At 48.7% G+C, this 15,075-nt stretch overlaps 1 protein-coding gene across 1 annotated transcript in view; it reads left to right on the top strand.

Moving 5' to 3' along the window:
- Nucleotides 1-15,075, top strand: part of PLEKHH2 (pleckstrin homology, MyTH4 and FERM domain containing H2) — a 1,974,292-nt gene that overhangs the window by 436,937 nt on the left and 1,522,280 nt on the right. The window contains exon 3 of the mRNA XM_069608462.1: nt 9,235-9,384. Coding sequence (XP_069464563.1) covers nt 9,235-9,384 — 150 coding nt within the window. The remainder of the gene's footprint in view (nt 1-9,234; nt 9,385-15,075) is intronic.

Genomic DNA, 15,075 nt, shown 5'->3' with positions numbered 1-15,075 from the left:
GTTCTGCTGACCCCGCCATCCCACAGCCCCTCCAGCATTTCTCCGACTTTTTTGGGAACATCCTATGGATGTGGACCGGGGTGTAGTGCCACCCAAATAATACCTTATACCAGATTTCTTGTAATTGGGACGCTTTAGCCAGTTTGGGTATCCTCCTCCATAGTGACTCCCATTCCGCCCTGGCAATCTCCCGCCCTAGGACCCGTTCCCACTTACTCATATAAGCCCAGTGTGTGCCTGCCTTATCTCTATCCAAGATCTTGTAGATATTGGATATGAGGCCTTTTGTGCCATCGTTGGTGAGAAGGAATTTCTCAAAATGAGTGGGCTCCCGTGTGGCTGCCAATTTAACCTCTGGGTGTAGAAGCCAATGCCGTAACTGCGCATAGCGCAACCTTTCTCCCTCCTGTACTGCAAATTCCCTCTTGCAGTCATAGAAAGATAACAATTCCCCTCCACGAAACATATCTGCCAGTTTTCTACAACCTCCTTCGCGCCACTTAACAAATGCCCCCCTTTCTAAACCTGGGGTGAAGTCTCTGTTCCCGAATATGGGTGTGAAAGGAGAAGGAAAAGTGGTGATCCCCGCAGACCCCGCTAACCTGTCCCAAGTATCGGCCATAAGTTTAGTGATAGAACTCTCATACAAATCCCGAGGCCTGTGGGACCTAGGGAGCCACACCACCTCCGCTAGATCACGGTGCACTAACGCCCTGTCCATCCCCACCCATCTGCCGAAACAAATTATATAGCGATGTTAAATGCGGAGCAATCTGAGAGATAAATAATTTATAGAAAGCGGTGGCTTAGCCATCCGGCCCGGGTGCTTTATGCGCCAGTAGAGCCCTGATAACTCCTCTGACCTCTTCTTCCGAGATTTCTCAGTTGAGGGTTTGCCTCGTGTCTCTACTTATTTCCCGCAGCCGAACCTTCTGAAGGAATGATTCTTGCTTATCACTCAGGGGCTGCTGGGAAGCATACAGGGAATCATAAAACTGTGCTAAGGCCTCCTGCAAGTCTTCCTGACTAGTAATCCGCTCACCTGGACCGAGTTGCAACGCCGATATAGCTTTTCTCACCTTTTTACCACTCAGGAGGAGTGCCAAAAGGGCATCTGCCTTATTGGCCCTGGCGTAGTATTTTTGTCTCACTGCTAGGAGTTCCCCCTCTGCTTTTTTGGTCTGCAATAATTCTAACTGTCCCACCACCTTCCTATATTCCCGCATCGCTCTCCTGGAGGGGGTACCCCCCGCTGCCCGTCTAGCCACTTCCACTTCCACCTCCAATTGGCTCTCCAATGCTTTCAATTGCTTCGCTCTGAGAGCAGACAACGCAATTATTTCTCCCCTGAGAGTAGCCTTGAAGGCGTCCCATCTAATACCTTCTCCTGTATCCTCCGCCCTGTTGGTGTCAAAAAACAGCTTAATCTTCTCTTCGAGTGCCCCCTGAGCTTCTGGGTCCCTCAGGATGGCCCCCGGGACTTTCCATCCCCAGACTCTCCTCGCCCTCCGACCCAGAACCAACACAGCCGAGACCGTTTTATGGTCTGCAATCCCTATGGGTCCCGTGTGTACCTCCCGTATGCAGCCCAACAGCCCCGCAGAGACCCAAATATAGTCGATTCTAGATTGTGAACCGTGGACCCCTGACAAGAATGTGTATCCCTCTTCCTCCCCCTTTATCTCCATCCATGCATCCCGCAATCCCAATTTGCCTATCCTGTTTTTCAGAATCGTGGACATTATTGCGCCTCCCCTGTCTCTCAGATTACCAGTTCTGCCCCTCTCCCTGTCCCAGGCTATATTTAAGTCTCCCAATAAAACTATATGGCCCCAAGCATGTTCTTCCAATACCTTCAGGACTCGATGTAAGAACTGCTCTTGCCCAGAGTTGGGTGCGTAAACCACCGCTAGTGTGTACGGGGCCTCATGAAGTCTCCCCTTTGCTACAATGAACCTTCCTTCTTTGTCCCTGGTGATATCAGAGATTCAAAAATCAACCGTGTTTTCAATAGCCAGGGCCACCCCTCTTGCCTTAGTTTGCCCCGAAGTGTGGAGAATCTGATCATAACCACGCAGTTTCAATGTACCCTGGTCCCTGTAAATGAGGTGTGTCTCCTGAAGCTCCATTATGTCCGGACCTTGCTTCCGCACGAAGAGTTCCAATTTCTTCCTCTTGAGAGGGGTATTCAAACCCCTCACATTATGCGTCAAACACTTGAGCAGGTCTCGATCACAAAAAGATTGCCTCTGTGTGGAGATGCTTTTCTGTCCTTCCCCCCTGTCAACTGCTCGTTGCTAACCCCCTCCCGCACCCACCCCCTTCCCCAACCCTCCCCCCCCCCCCCTCCTTCCCACCCCACTCCTGAAGGCAGATACCTTCCCGGCTACTCTCCAAACCCACCTCGGGCATCTTCGCCCTTACAGATTCCAATATGGTTGCTCCGCATGTAACCCCTAGCTTCCCTTATTCCTATAGAGGCCCACCACCCCTAAAGCCGTCCGAGCAATTCAAGACTTTGTCGGGGAACAACTCCCTGCGTCCCCCAGTATTCCCACTTACTGTGGGTCACCACTTCTTGTTGCTCTTCTCCTTTTATCTCCCGCCGTTGACCACTCCCATGGTCTCGGTCCTAGTCGCCCGCTCGGTTCCCCCGGCCCCGACACCAAAGGGGAGTCATTGAGGTCGATGCGTAAAAGTTCAGCCCCTTCTTGGAGAGAAGTGATCTGCCTCCGGGAGCCCTCCCATTCGAACAGCAGCCCGAATGGAAAGGTCCATTTGTATTGTATTGCTTTCCCATTAAGGACCTTTAGTAGCGGGCTCATTTGTCTCCTCTTCACAAGTGTGCTACTCGCCAGATCTTGAAATAGCGCGAGCTGTTGCCCCTGAAACATGATGGGTTCACGCTGTCTCGCCGCCCTGAGGACCATCTCCTTCTGAGCGTACCTAGCAAATGCTGCTAGGACGTCTCTTGGCCTCGCCGCCCGCCCCTTAGCGGTCTGGCCTACTCTGTGAACGCGATCAAGCTCTGTAACCTCTGGGCTGCTCTCCTCTAGAATGCCTGCGAAAATGCCCTGGAGCACCACTTTCAAGTCTTTATCGGGCACCGACTCCGGTAGCATTTTTACCCTGATATTGATCCTACGAGACCTATTTTCCAAGTCCTCCAGCTGTATTTCAAGATTTCTAGTAGCTGTGTCCAACCTCTCAATTGCTTCACTATTCGCTGCTGTGTCTTTGTCTATTTCTTGGAGACCCTTCTCCAGAGTGTCTGTTCTCTCTCCTAATTGTCTCATTTCTTGTTTCATCTCACTTATTGCCTCATTGAGGTCAGACCGCATTAGCTGGAACTGCTCCTGAAAAGTCGTTGCCAAGTTCACTTGTAGGGCCTGTAGTTCTCCCAGGAACTCCCGTCTGGGCATAATCACCATATCCTCTGCCTCGCTTTGGGCAGTTGCTTCTCCCTCAGACCCTCCGTGAGCACCTGGTCCTTCCTTTGGATTTCGCGCCGGCCACATTGCATGGAGGGTGCCCTGAGTATCCTCTGTAGCTTGCAGCCCTTTCCCCCCTTTCCCTTTGGGTTTGGAAGACATGTCGCCGGCTTATCTCTTCCTGGAGGCCGAACTGATCTATCGCGGACTGGCTTCTATGCTCACCCCAAAACTTCACCCCTCGGCTGCCCCTGAGGTACACTGCCGGCGAGTAGTGAGGGTTCCCCACCCCTCCAGGCAACCAACCGATCTGTGCTGTCTGCTAGGCCCCGCCGGGCCACAAAACTGACAGGGTTCCCTCTGTGGTCCGGCTGGAGGTATAACTGCGCTCCCTTCCCCGGCTCCCCCGCCACCCACGCAATCCCGTCACACAGGGGGGAGGGGCGCAGCCCTCGCCACCCAGCGCTGGGATAAATCAGGGGGGGGCCTGGTCTCCACTTGCGTTTCCTACCTCCTTCTGCTGTGAGTCCAGGGAGGCCCCGAGTCTTCACTCCACAAACAGTCCCGGCAAAGAGCGGGAGTCCCCGCAGATCACAGCCTCCCCGCCACCTCCGACACTCCACCCCTGTTCGGGTGTCGCCGGGACACTGAAGGGGGCGAGCTCCAATGCCGGGCCGCTCGCTTTTCTCCGCGGGCACTCCTTCATAACACACCCGCGCCGGGCGGGCTTCCGCTCTCCCCCTGTGCCTCGGGGGGGACTGCTCCTCAACGCTGGCCCAGGCCCCGAGAATCCACTATCAGGGTGGAGAACCAGGTGCCACAGCTGCACAGGCGGGGCGGGCCGCTCCCCGGGCTGCTCCCGCCTACTCGCACTCCTAAATTGGGCCGTCCGCCTCTTCCCGCGATCTCCCCGTCGCAGAGGACCACACGCCGGGCGATTTCCCAGCCGCTCCTCCAACCTAGGGGAGACCGCCAATCCCCGCACACACAGGCTCTGCGGAACCGCCCGCTGGGACAGGGCACCCAAGAAGCCGCCGCTCACCGGCACAGCTTCTACGTTCCGCAAGCCGCCGGCTATCCCTTCCTCCAGGTCCGAGGTCCGCCAACTGTCGGAGATGACTCGGATGGTTCCCCCGAGTATCCGCTCCTCTCCTCGAACCTCCGGGGAGTTCCTCGTGGTGGGCACCATCAACAGTCGGGTCCAGGGAGCGCCGTCGGCACGTCTATCCAGTGCCGGCGGCCATCTTGGAATCCTCTTATTTTTCTTTTATGTTGATGTTCACTTAGAGTCTCGCTGGGTACCAAGCTCCTCCATGATCAGTCTCCCCTGCACTGCTTCCTGGCCTACCACGCACGTAAGGACTTTAACTGTAATCCCTACAGTCACCCGCCTCCTTGCACTTACCTAGACCCGTGCTGCCCTGACTCCAGTTACTCAGAGTTTTGCTGCTCCGATTGCACTTCCCCCTTCACTCTCCCCGTCACTTCCCCCTGCTCTCTCTGTCTTCACATCTGCACAATCAGAATGACACGAGGGGCCTCATTAGGAGTGTTGCGGTAAGGCAACAACGACGCCGGTAGTGCTACCGGCGCCGTTGTTACCTCGCCACAACATTCCGAGTATGCTAGCGGGTGCCGCTCTGGACGCCTGGCCAGACCAGGCGTGCAGAGGGGCGCCCGCGAGCAGTCTAGGATGGTAGCAACGGTACCGTTATTAACGGTACTGCTGCTACCATCCTCCCCATTCACATTGAGCCCTATGGGGACTCAAATGGGAATGGGGACATACCGGGTCCGGTTCCCGCAAATGGGGTCAGAATGGCACGCTAAGTCCCCTTTTGCGGGACCCGGACCCGAGTTTGGGGGTAGACATGCCCTTTTTAAGGGCATGGCTACCTCCAAACTCGTAATGAGGCCCAAGGTCTAGTAATATTGTTTGTCTTGTCCTCCCTCTGTCTTCCCTCTCTTGTCTTGTCGCGCCTAGAAACACTTGTGTACAGGTGCGGTATAAATGACATATCATTTCATGCATACTGGACAGTTACGAGGTCATCAGTGTAATGTTATGCTCAGAGGCAGAGATCCTGTCCTCGGCCAAGTTCAGCTTGGTGCCATGATTATTAAGAAGTGCCTCCAAATGATCAACCTTGCAGGCGAGTGTGTCTATTTTGGTGTCCAATGTACCTGTGCCAGGTTTGAGTTAAAGAAATATTTCCTTTATTTCCGAGCTACTGTCTACATTTTCATCAGCGGCATCCTGGACCCACGGAAGCTCAATATCCACCTCTGCCCCTCCGAGCTTTTATATGTGGGCTCTGCACCCCATTATAATGCTGTTTACACTCCACATCACTGCTAGCCACTTTATCCAATCCCCGGAGTTCCTTTGGCGGTCCTCTCAGCAAGACTGCTCCCCCCACACAAGAGGAACCTCCTGCAGAGCACACAGTTTCAGATCCGCAATTCCACCAACAGAGCCTCTGCAAAAAGTTAAAGCTAACAGGGGCCCTACACTCTCGGGGCTCAAAGAAGCCTGGCAAGCTGAACACGAGGCACACTGTCCGCATTCCAGAAAGTGCTCACCCCGGCACACTCAATCGTGCTGGTGTGGCCGCCTGGGAGCCATCTGCGCTGTGCTTACAGACATGCTCTTTGGCCCGGACCTTGGGGACTCCTTCAATCCACTAAGCTGAGCAAGCCACCGATTTACCTTCCACGCGCCGCTGACTCTACTGCTCCCATTCTCTGCTCGACCCGGCCGGGGATGGATGTCCTCTCTTTGCGCCAAACAGGCTGCAAGCTCTACTGGGCCATCCTGCACCCCATTTGCACAATTTATATTGCAGGAAAGTCAAGAGAGCACAAACGTATCAGTACTAAAGGAGATGTGCTGAAGTTCAGGAATTGGCAGGGTTAAGGAGAGCTAAAGCTGACCTTAATTGGAGCTCAGCACAGAGCCACCATCTATTTCAGGCTCTCGAGCAATGCCTGATCTTTTAACCTGTGTTTTTTATGTCCCAAAACTAACCCAGAAGGCGCACATATAGGCATACCATTGGTCCTGCTCTTGTCTATCAGGGAGGGGGCGGCAGAACCAAGCAGAGATCAGGTCCTCCATGAAGTGTTCCGTGGGATGGCCAAGAATACAATCTGGGTCGTTATTCTGTTGTCGGTAAATGTGCAACAGTGATGCGCCCCCTATCCAACACCTGCAGCAGTATGTGTTCAGTGGAGCTGTGCTCCTGCAGCAGTACGATTCACACTGTCAGAGGCGTAGCCATGATAGTCCAACAAGTGGGACCTGAAGCTAATGTAGTTGGGCACACCACAGTGACATTAGCATCTGTAAATGGCCCACACAGTGCTGCTGAGTGGGCATTTACAGATTGTGGGTGGGCCTTGCCTGCTCTGGCACTACCCTGTCTGTGCAACTGGTCATGGTGCAATTATGAGAAGCAACGTGACCCTGCATGATTGGCCCGTTAGTGAGCTGTTACTGTGAGGAAGAGGGACTTCTTGTACAATGCATGTGTTCACCAGCACCAGTCTGCCAGTATTAATTTCACTCATCAGTGAATGCTGGAAGAGCAGATGAGAGCTACACCGCATGCCCAGCAGATAGTGGCCTCTTTGTTCCCTCTGTCTCACAGATGGTAGGAGAGATTTCAGCACCCATCCGACTTGTCCATTTTTGATGGTGGATAATAATTAATGTATCCATGTCTGTAGTGTAAGGAGTTGCATCCCGACTCACCCTGCATCCAGACAGGCATCAGCAGATCAGTGTGTCTGAGTTTGTGTGCTTTTCAGGTCAGGTTGACTGCAATTTCAGACCAAGAAGGTTTTCGTTGGTGTTGTGTTTCCCCAAGTGGAAACCCCTCTAGCTGCTAATTATGTTCATGTAATAAGAAAGTGAAATAAACTTCATCAAAATGCTCAGTGATTATAAAAGAAGAGGGGTTATCTATTTTATATGTGCAGACAGAATAAAGTCCAGTGCATTTTGCACTATTCAGATTCCTTCTTCAGGGACATCCTTTAAAGAAACAAAGATAAGAAAAGCAAAAACAAAAAACAAGAAGACCCAAGCAACAAATGGAAGGTTGGCACTCCAGGGTGTTTGTCATACAAGTATCTTCTAGTTTCTCATTGACCCATCCATTCCTTTTCCGCATGCTCTAGGATTGCATTGAGAGCAAGGAGATTTTAGAAGCACCAAACATCCTAAGGTGCCAACTTTCTATTTGCTACCAACAATCCATAAAGACATCAAACATCCACCAGGGAGACCAATTGTTTTAGCGGTGAACATTGATTATTGCCCTTGCACCAGCCACCAATGGCATGTCGGACGTCAGATGGTGCAGACCCCTCTTCTGAGGTTATTGCTCTGCTTTTCTCTGTATACCACTGAATCAAAAAGAGAGCACCATTTCTTTAATCAGATTCTTTACACAATTATTATATGATGAGCCCAGAAGACGATGCTCCATGAAATGCTAGGGCTGTCAGGCATGAGCCTTCTATGTTTCCGCTCCGGCTGAATGGTTGATCCCCCTCTACTGCATTCCTGTTTAGCTCTGATGTTGGACAAGAGCTGTCTTTTTTTCTGGCTGTTGATCTGGATTAAAATGTGCCAAAGAGATATGGGATCTCCTGTAAAATCTGACAATGAGGACCTCTTACCCTAGACCACTTTAATTTTCTCTGTCTCCCTCACAAGCCCCTTTTTCAGCGATCTATATGTTTCCTTCGCAACAGGTTTTTCTGCTAAGAGTGATGCGGCGTCTGGCAAAATGGCAATTCTGGTGCAGTGTTCAGTGATGGCATGTTTGACAATGTTATCTCCACTGCCTTGGTGGATCGCTGTGCCCTAAAGATGATAAACCTTTAAACATACTGATGCAGTCAGCATTCGTCAGCATTCGTCTTGGTGCTGTCAGTAATTTTTGCCAGTTTTTCCTGCATCTTTAAATGAGGGTGAAAGCGCTCTCTTCAAGAGAGATTGGCCACTGTTTTTTAGTTTGTCTAAAAGGGTTACAATTGTACAAAATGTGTCAAATTCTCTACTTTAGGCATTCATGAATAAGCATATAGAAGATCACACAGCTGTAGCCGAGCACCAACTATCTTTCCACTATTTTTCTATCCGATCATACATGATTTGGACATGGGCCTCATTAGGAGTTTTGCGGTATCCCCATGGTATTTCTGCAGAAATACCATCAAACTCAGTTGCTGTTTCCACCAATCTTAATCTGGGTGATTCCACCAGGTTATCAATTGTAGTGGCACAGTATTAATCCCCATGCTTAATAGGAATCTTGGAGGAGTCACGGTTGACAGTGATTCTTCCCACTTAAAATCCTTCACACAAGTGGATGTTTCTCCGCCACTTTACCTCCATTGTTGGAATTTGGCAGTTCTGTAAATGTGCCAGTAAATCAGTTACCTCCAAAAGAGTCACCTTTTTCCCCACACCTTTACTCTTAATGAGGCCCGTTAGGTTGTATACTATAACCAGACACAAAAGCAGAACAATAGATATCTGTTGTTCATTTTTGATTTCAGTGTGATATTTTTTACATGCAAGTTGCACTTACTGTTAATATGCCACCATGCCATTTGTAACCTTTGGTGAGAAAAAGAATACATTTTTAGGCACATTGTTAAGGATTTCTGGATGATGGTTTTGTAAATTCAAGATATCTCTAAATGTTGAAGCTAAGTGTAGAGACTGAGATAACATCAGTAGTTGTGATGTATGCCTAAATGATTGATACATGCTCCTTCTTACCCACAGGTGCAAGTTATGGAAGAAAAGCTGAAAGCAGCAAACATCCAAACAAGTGAATCGGAGACCAGGTTGTATAAAAGGTGTCAAGATCTTGAAAGCCTGGTGCAGGAGAAAGATGACACCATACAGCAGTTGGAGCAACATCTTGAAGAACAGGTGAAAAACTTATCTGCAGGCAATTTAATCGAGTGGAGGGATGGAGAGCCGTGGAAAAATCTGGCGAATAAGAAAGAATCCCAGTTATGGTCACGGTTTGGTGTGCGCTATACAAGTAGCAAATATGACTTTTGCTGTGTATTTGGGGTGCATGACAATGGACTTTCCTTATAGGATATTTTTATTAGCATCCACCAGCAAGTAGTTCACTGTGTGGATTCATAAATGGGACATCAAAAGACTTGCATGGGTGCCCTCATGGCCAAGCTTCCATAATAGAAGTTTAAACCTCAATCCTATATTGAGGGTTGATAAAGCCTCACGTCCGAATGGCATTGGTGATGTAAGTTTTTATTTCGGATATTAAATTAAGTATCAAATAAGTGCCACGCACGCCTTAATGGAAGAAGCTCTGTTAACATGGAGGTAAAGATCACAATTTAACAGAATTATATGTGGCCTGTTGGGATTTAGCAATCACAAGGACCTCCTTTTGTGGCATTGGCTCTCTGAAATGTTTCAACATCAATGTGGGGATCTAGCAAATATTCTAATGGGCACATATTATGGGAGTTCCTTTTTAGTTTAATCCCGTTAGAACAGTTGTTTTGAAAGACAATTACATGTTCTGAGTTTCATTAAACGATCTTGTGTATGTTGTCTTAAGACATTTCCCCAATGTCATTATGATGATGAATTGAAATAGTTAGCAAGCCGGTATGGTGAGTAACTGGTTTAAAATAAATGCTGTACAAAGAAACATTTTCTGTATGGGAACTCAAGTAAATGTAACGGCCCTTTCTACTTTTCCTGATGTAAAAAATAACTATATCTGTTTGTATATCACATTAAATAAGCATTGAATATGTCAATTGTTCTGATTTTCCTATGATGATTACACATACCAGCTAGAATATAGACTAGAAGGCAACAGGTACCCATCGGCAACATGTGTGCAGACACACAAGACAAAAAGGGGAAACCTACAGACATACAATTATGCTGGCACACACATACACACACACTCCCACCCACATATATGGGTATTCATGTGCACATACACAACACACATACACGATCACACAGTCAGCAGACATAATGACATGCATACATTACTGATATACAGACATGCCAAGATACTTCTATTAGATGTCAGATATTGACATCTACCGATGTCATTCCCTTTCTTGTGACAAATCTGGACAATCCGTCAGAGAGGAGCCACCCCTTTGAGGCTAGGAAGGTCAGCCCGCTCAGCAAAACCCTCCCTAGCGGTCTGGGCAAGTGTGACTTCACTGGGAGTGACTTCTCGGGACAATGACCCCCATTCCGATAAAGAACTCCCTGCCCAGAACACGCTATCTGCCTACATTGGAACAAAAAAGACTGTTACTTCTGTTTTAAATACTAATGTTTTAAATTGACCAAATAGTGACATTTCTCCTATCACTTTGGGCTCAGGTAATCCTGGATCTTGCCTGAACTCCAGAGTCAAAGAAGGAGGACAAATCTTTTTTTTTGTTTGTGACAACATATATATAAGTACACAGAACTTTGAAAAGAAGAGAAGAGGAGCAGAACCGCTACGCAGAAGAGATCATCCACAGAATTGATGTCCTGTCCATGCAGCGCTGTGGAGCCTGTGGCAGCAAGAAGGGTGAGCAAAACGCTAACCAAACACCTGAGGGTTGGCGTTCTACCGGGCCCGAGAAGCTGAGGTCAGAGGAGAGGCAGAGGCAGAGACAGAGACACAATTGTCTCATCTGGTGGTGGGACCATGAAGAAGCTGTGGTCGGTCGGCAAGCCTGTAGCTGATGGCGAGATATGATATGATATGATATGGCATTTATAACGCGCCTATACACAAGTTTTTCACGGCGCGACACAGCAAGGGGGGGGGGAACAGAGGGAAGAAAGAGATAACAATCCTACTGGGCCAAGTGTCATTCAGATCACACAAGTGCAGGGGAAGGGACAAATTGCGGGGTGGGTGGGGTAGAGGACAGTACAGTACATGGGATATATAGAAAATAAACAATAAGAGAATTACAGCCAGCCGGTGACAAGTGCAATGGTAAGTGCAGACAACAGGTGTCAAGTGCTGGTGGGGGGTTGCCAGGGAGTCAGTGCAGGTGTGCAATTGGCAGGGGAGGGGACCAGACCGGCTGAGTGAGCAGATCATAGCTACCGAGCCAAGTAGCAGCAGGGAGAGCCAACAAGGTTATGGGAGCCTGAGAAACCCTACAGAGCCATTGAGTGAAGGCTTCGAGAGCAGACAAGGTTTCAGGAGCCTGAGAAACCAGACAGACATTGAGCGAAGACAGCAAAAGTCAATGAGGTTACGGGAGCCTGAGTAACCTGACATAGACATTGAGTAAAGGCTATGAGAGTCAACAAGGTTAGGGGAGTGTAAGGCAGACTACCAGGCAACCAGTCACAAGTAAAACAATCCTCTGAGGAAAAAGGCTCAGCGCACCTCGTTCGAGGATAACCAGGTTTATTTTGTATACAAAAAGGAAAAAGATGACAGAGGAATTCTGATTTCGGCAGAACCGTATTCCCAGCAACCCTGCTGCTGCTGCTGCCGGAGCTCTGACTGTCTTCCACAGGTACCTGCTGCGTTTCTCTTCCCTGCGCAACCAAGCAGGTATGTAATTCTCGTGGTTGCGAGCTGCAATCTGGATGTGCCTGCAAACGTGGCTGGTATGGTCCGTTGTCATTCTGCCTCCTTCTCTGACTCTGCTACCACGTTTGCTGGCTCTCTCCTCCTTGAATGCAGACACCATTTTCAAATGTCCGGCATACTCGTGCTTTACAAAAACAAATCTGCATATTCAACTTTGAGTTACTTCCACTTTGCATTTACTCCTTCCGCCTCTTAGTACGTGAGGCTTTATGGTAGTTGAAGTCCATAGAAATCATTGTATCTCTAAAAGGATGTTGGTTGAAGTTTCTCTTAGAAGAAATCAGAAATAGGAGATGTTAAGTATGTGCTGTGTGTATTTGAAGGAGGAATGGAATTTTGTCTAGAATGATTTAAAGGAAGGATTTGTTTTGTCTTAGAATGGGGGGAATGTGTATATTGACAACAAGCCATTAAGAACTTATAATGTCTCCTTCATTAGAAAGGGTAGAATACTGCTTCTCGTCCGGTGGAGTCACTGTCTTCCCCCAACTTCTCCCCCCACATGATCCTCCCTCAAAATAACTACCCCAGGGTCAGAATCAGGTAGCGACTGTCGTCCCTTGGTCACCTGGGAGGAGATCACTGTCGGGAATCAGTGATGACTCCATAGGAGTCATCAGAGATGGAAAAGTGATTCAGGACTCATTGTCATGTTGGACTGCTACTTACTACGCAGTGGTGAGCTAGACCTCTCTCTAATATGGTGATGCTTCAGCATTTGCCGCGGTGGGGACTAGGGATGACTGTTACGTTATTCTTCATTGCCTCTTCATAAATATATCCTTCTAACACACACACACATGCTCTATACCTGGGCCTACCTAAGGTTCCACAAGTTGCTACACCAGTGCCCGTACATTACCACTACTTTACATTTTACGCCCCCCTGTAGTCGCACAGATCCATTTCTGCGTGCTCTTAATATATTTTCCTGACCGTAAATGGCTTGGGAGGGACATGGGAGCTGGACGTGCATCCCAGCATGAGCCTGAGAAACCCAACAGAGAATATACTGTTAAATGGTACAAACATGTGTGTAACAGCTGGAAAACTCTATCAAAGTTACAGGAGTTTGAGAAACCTGACTTATCAAACACCCTATCAAAGAGGGAATGACAAAAGCTATTAAGGTTAGAGGAGCCTGAGAAACCTGAGTGTGCAAATACCTTATGAAAGGGGGAAAAAAGATATCAACACTTTGAATTAGAGCTATGAAAGCCACAGAAGTTATTTTGAACTTTGACAAACCAGACTTTGACAGCCGCCCTATGTAAAATCACTGGGTGAAAGAAAATTAACCTGTGTGAAGATTAGAAAACTTTGGGTAGGCCAAACTCCTTTAAGGTGGAACAGAAAAAAGTTTTATTTTTTATTTTCTTTAAAGAAATCCTGGAGGAATGGAAATGTCAACAACAAGTGATTATTTTCTTTGTTTAAAAGGGGAGAGTGAAACTCACTATTAGATACAAAGACTGGGAAGGATATCCTACTGTGTTACAAGAACATTCTTGTTGAACAATCCAAATAATCAGTGTTGGACCAGGAGAAGTCTTCCCCCAGAGACTACATCCTGGCCTCTCTTCTTTTGTTTTATTTTTCTAAAGTGGTAGGGCCAGTTATAGTTGGGTAGAATTTTTTTTTACCTCTGTGTATTGTTTTATAACAAACAGTTCAGCAAATCAAACAATCCTCCCCATTCCCTCTCCCCCCCAGAGTGCCAAGATTCCCTCAAGTCATTCCCACTCACACCAACAACAAGAATATCGTAAATCATCCATAAAGGTCCAATAATTTCAACCTTTGCGGTCACCACTGCTCTTGGAATTATACTTTTAGCAATGTAGCGTTTCTCCCCACTCAGTTGCAAAGTTCTCCAGATTATTATTGATTGCATACGTGGCCCATTCCAGAGCCACAGACTCCCACATTTTCCGCAGCCAATCCTGCTGCGTCGTAACCGCGGGCCCCTTCCATCTCTGAGCAATAAGGGACATTGCAGCAAGTGTAAACATAACCTTTGCTTTATCTCGGCCCTTCCCCGTATCCTCGGCCCCCAACCTTAACCTCCCCATTAAGATCGTCCGAGGATCTCGCCCCTCTCCCTCTCCAAACGCCTGTTCCTGAGCCAGCGCGATACTGCTCCAGAAAGGTCTAATTCTGGGGCAATCCCACCAGATGTGAGCAGCCGTCCCTTCCTCCCCACTCCCCCTCCAACAGTCTTTAGACGATGCTGGGAATATCGCATGCAGACGAGAAGGGGTGTAGTGCCATCCAAAGATGTATTTATACCAAGCTTCTTGTAGCTGCGCTGCTCTTGCCCACTTCGGTAGTCCCCTCCACAGCCCCCTCCACAGCCTCTCCCAGTCCTCCCTCTCTATTCTCATCCCCAGGATCTGCTCCCATCTTTCCATGTAAGTCCAATTAGTTTTTGGAGCCGCGTCTCCCAGAAGTTTGTAGAGATCTGAAATTAGCCCTCTAGACCCCTCATGCGTTAGGAGGAACCTCTCGAACTGCGTCGTGGTCCGCGTGGCCGCGTTCCTCACCTCCTCAGTCATCACCCAATATCTCATCTGGAAATGCCTATGCCTTTCCCCTTTCCCCAGGTCAAATTCTCTCTTGCGCTCTAAGTATGTTTTCACAGTCTGCCCTCGGAACATGTCCCATGATAACTCTGCACCCCCCTTCTTCCCACTTCCTCAAGGCCCCTTTTTCCAAACCCGGGGTGAAGTCCCTATTTCGAAAAATATCGGAGTGAAAGGGGAGGGGAATGTTGTGATCCCCAACTTTCTTACCACACCATCCCAAATGTCCGCTAGGCCCTTAGTTATGGCGCTAAGATACAAATGAGGTGACCTAAGGTGGCGCAGGAGCCAGAGGACCTCCCCCAGGTGATGTCGGGCCACCGCCCTGTCCATTTGAGCCCACTGCTTCCCATACTCTTACGAGAACCACTCCTTAATCACTCGCAACTGCGCAGCTTCATAATTTCGGCGGACGTCTGGGAG

The sequence above is a fragment of the Ambystoma mexicanum genome, chromosome 4q, assembly GCF_040938575.1.
Source record: "Ambystoma mexicanum isolate Mex_15411 chromosome 4q, UKY_AmexF1_1, whole genome shotgun sequence".
Lineage (NCBI taxonomy): Eukaryota > Metazoa > Chordata > Amphibia > Caudata > Ambystomatidae > Ambystoma > Ambystoma mexicanum.
Note: the sequence above shows the minus strand (reverse complement) of the source record. Positions and strands in the feature narration are given on the sequence as shown.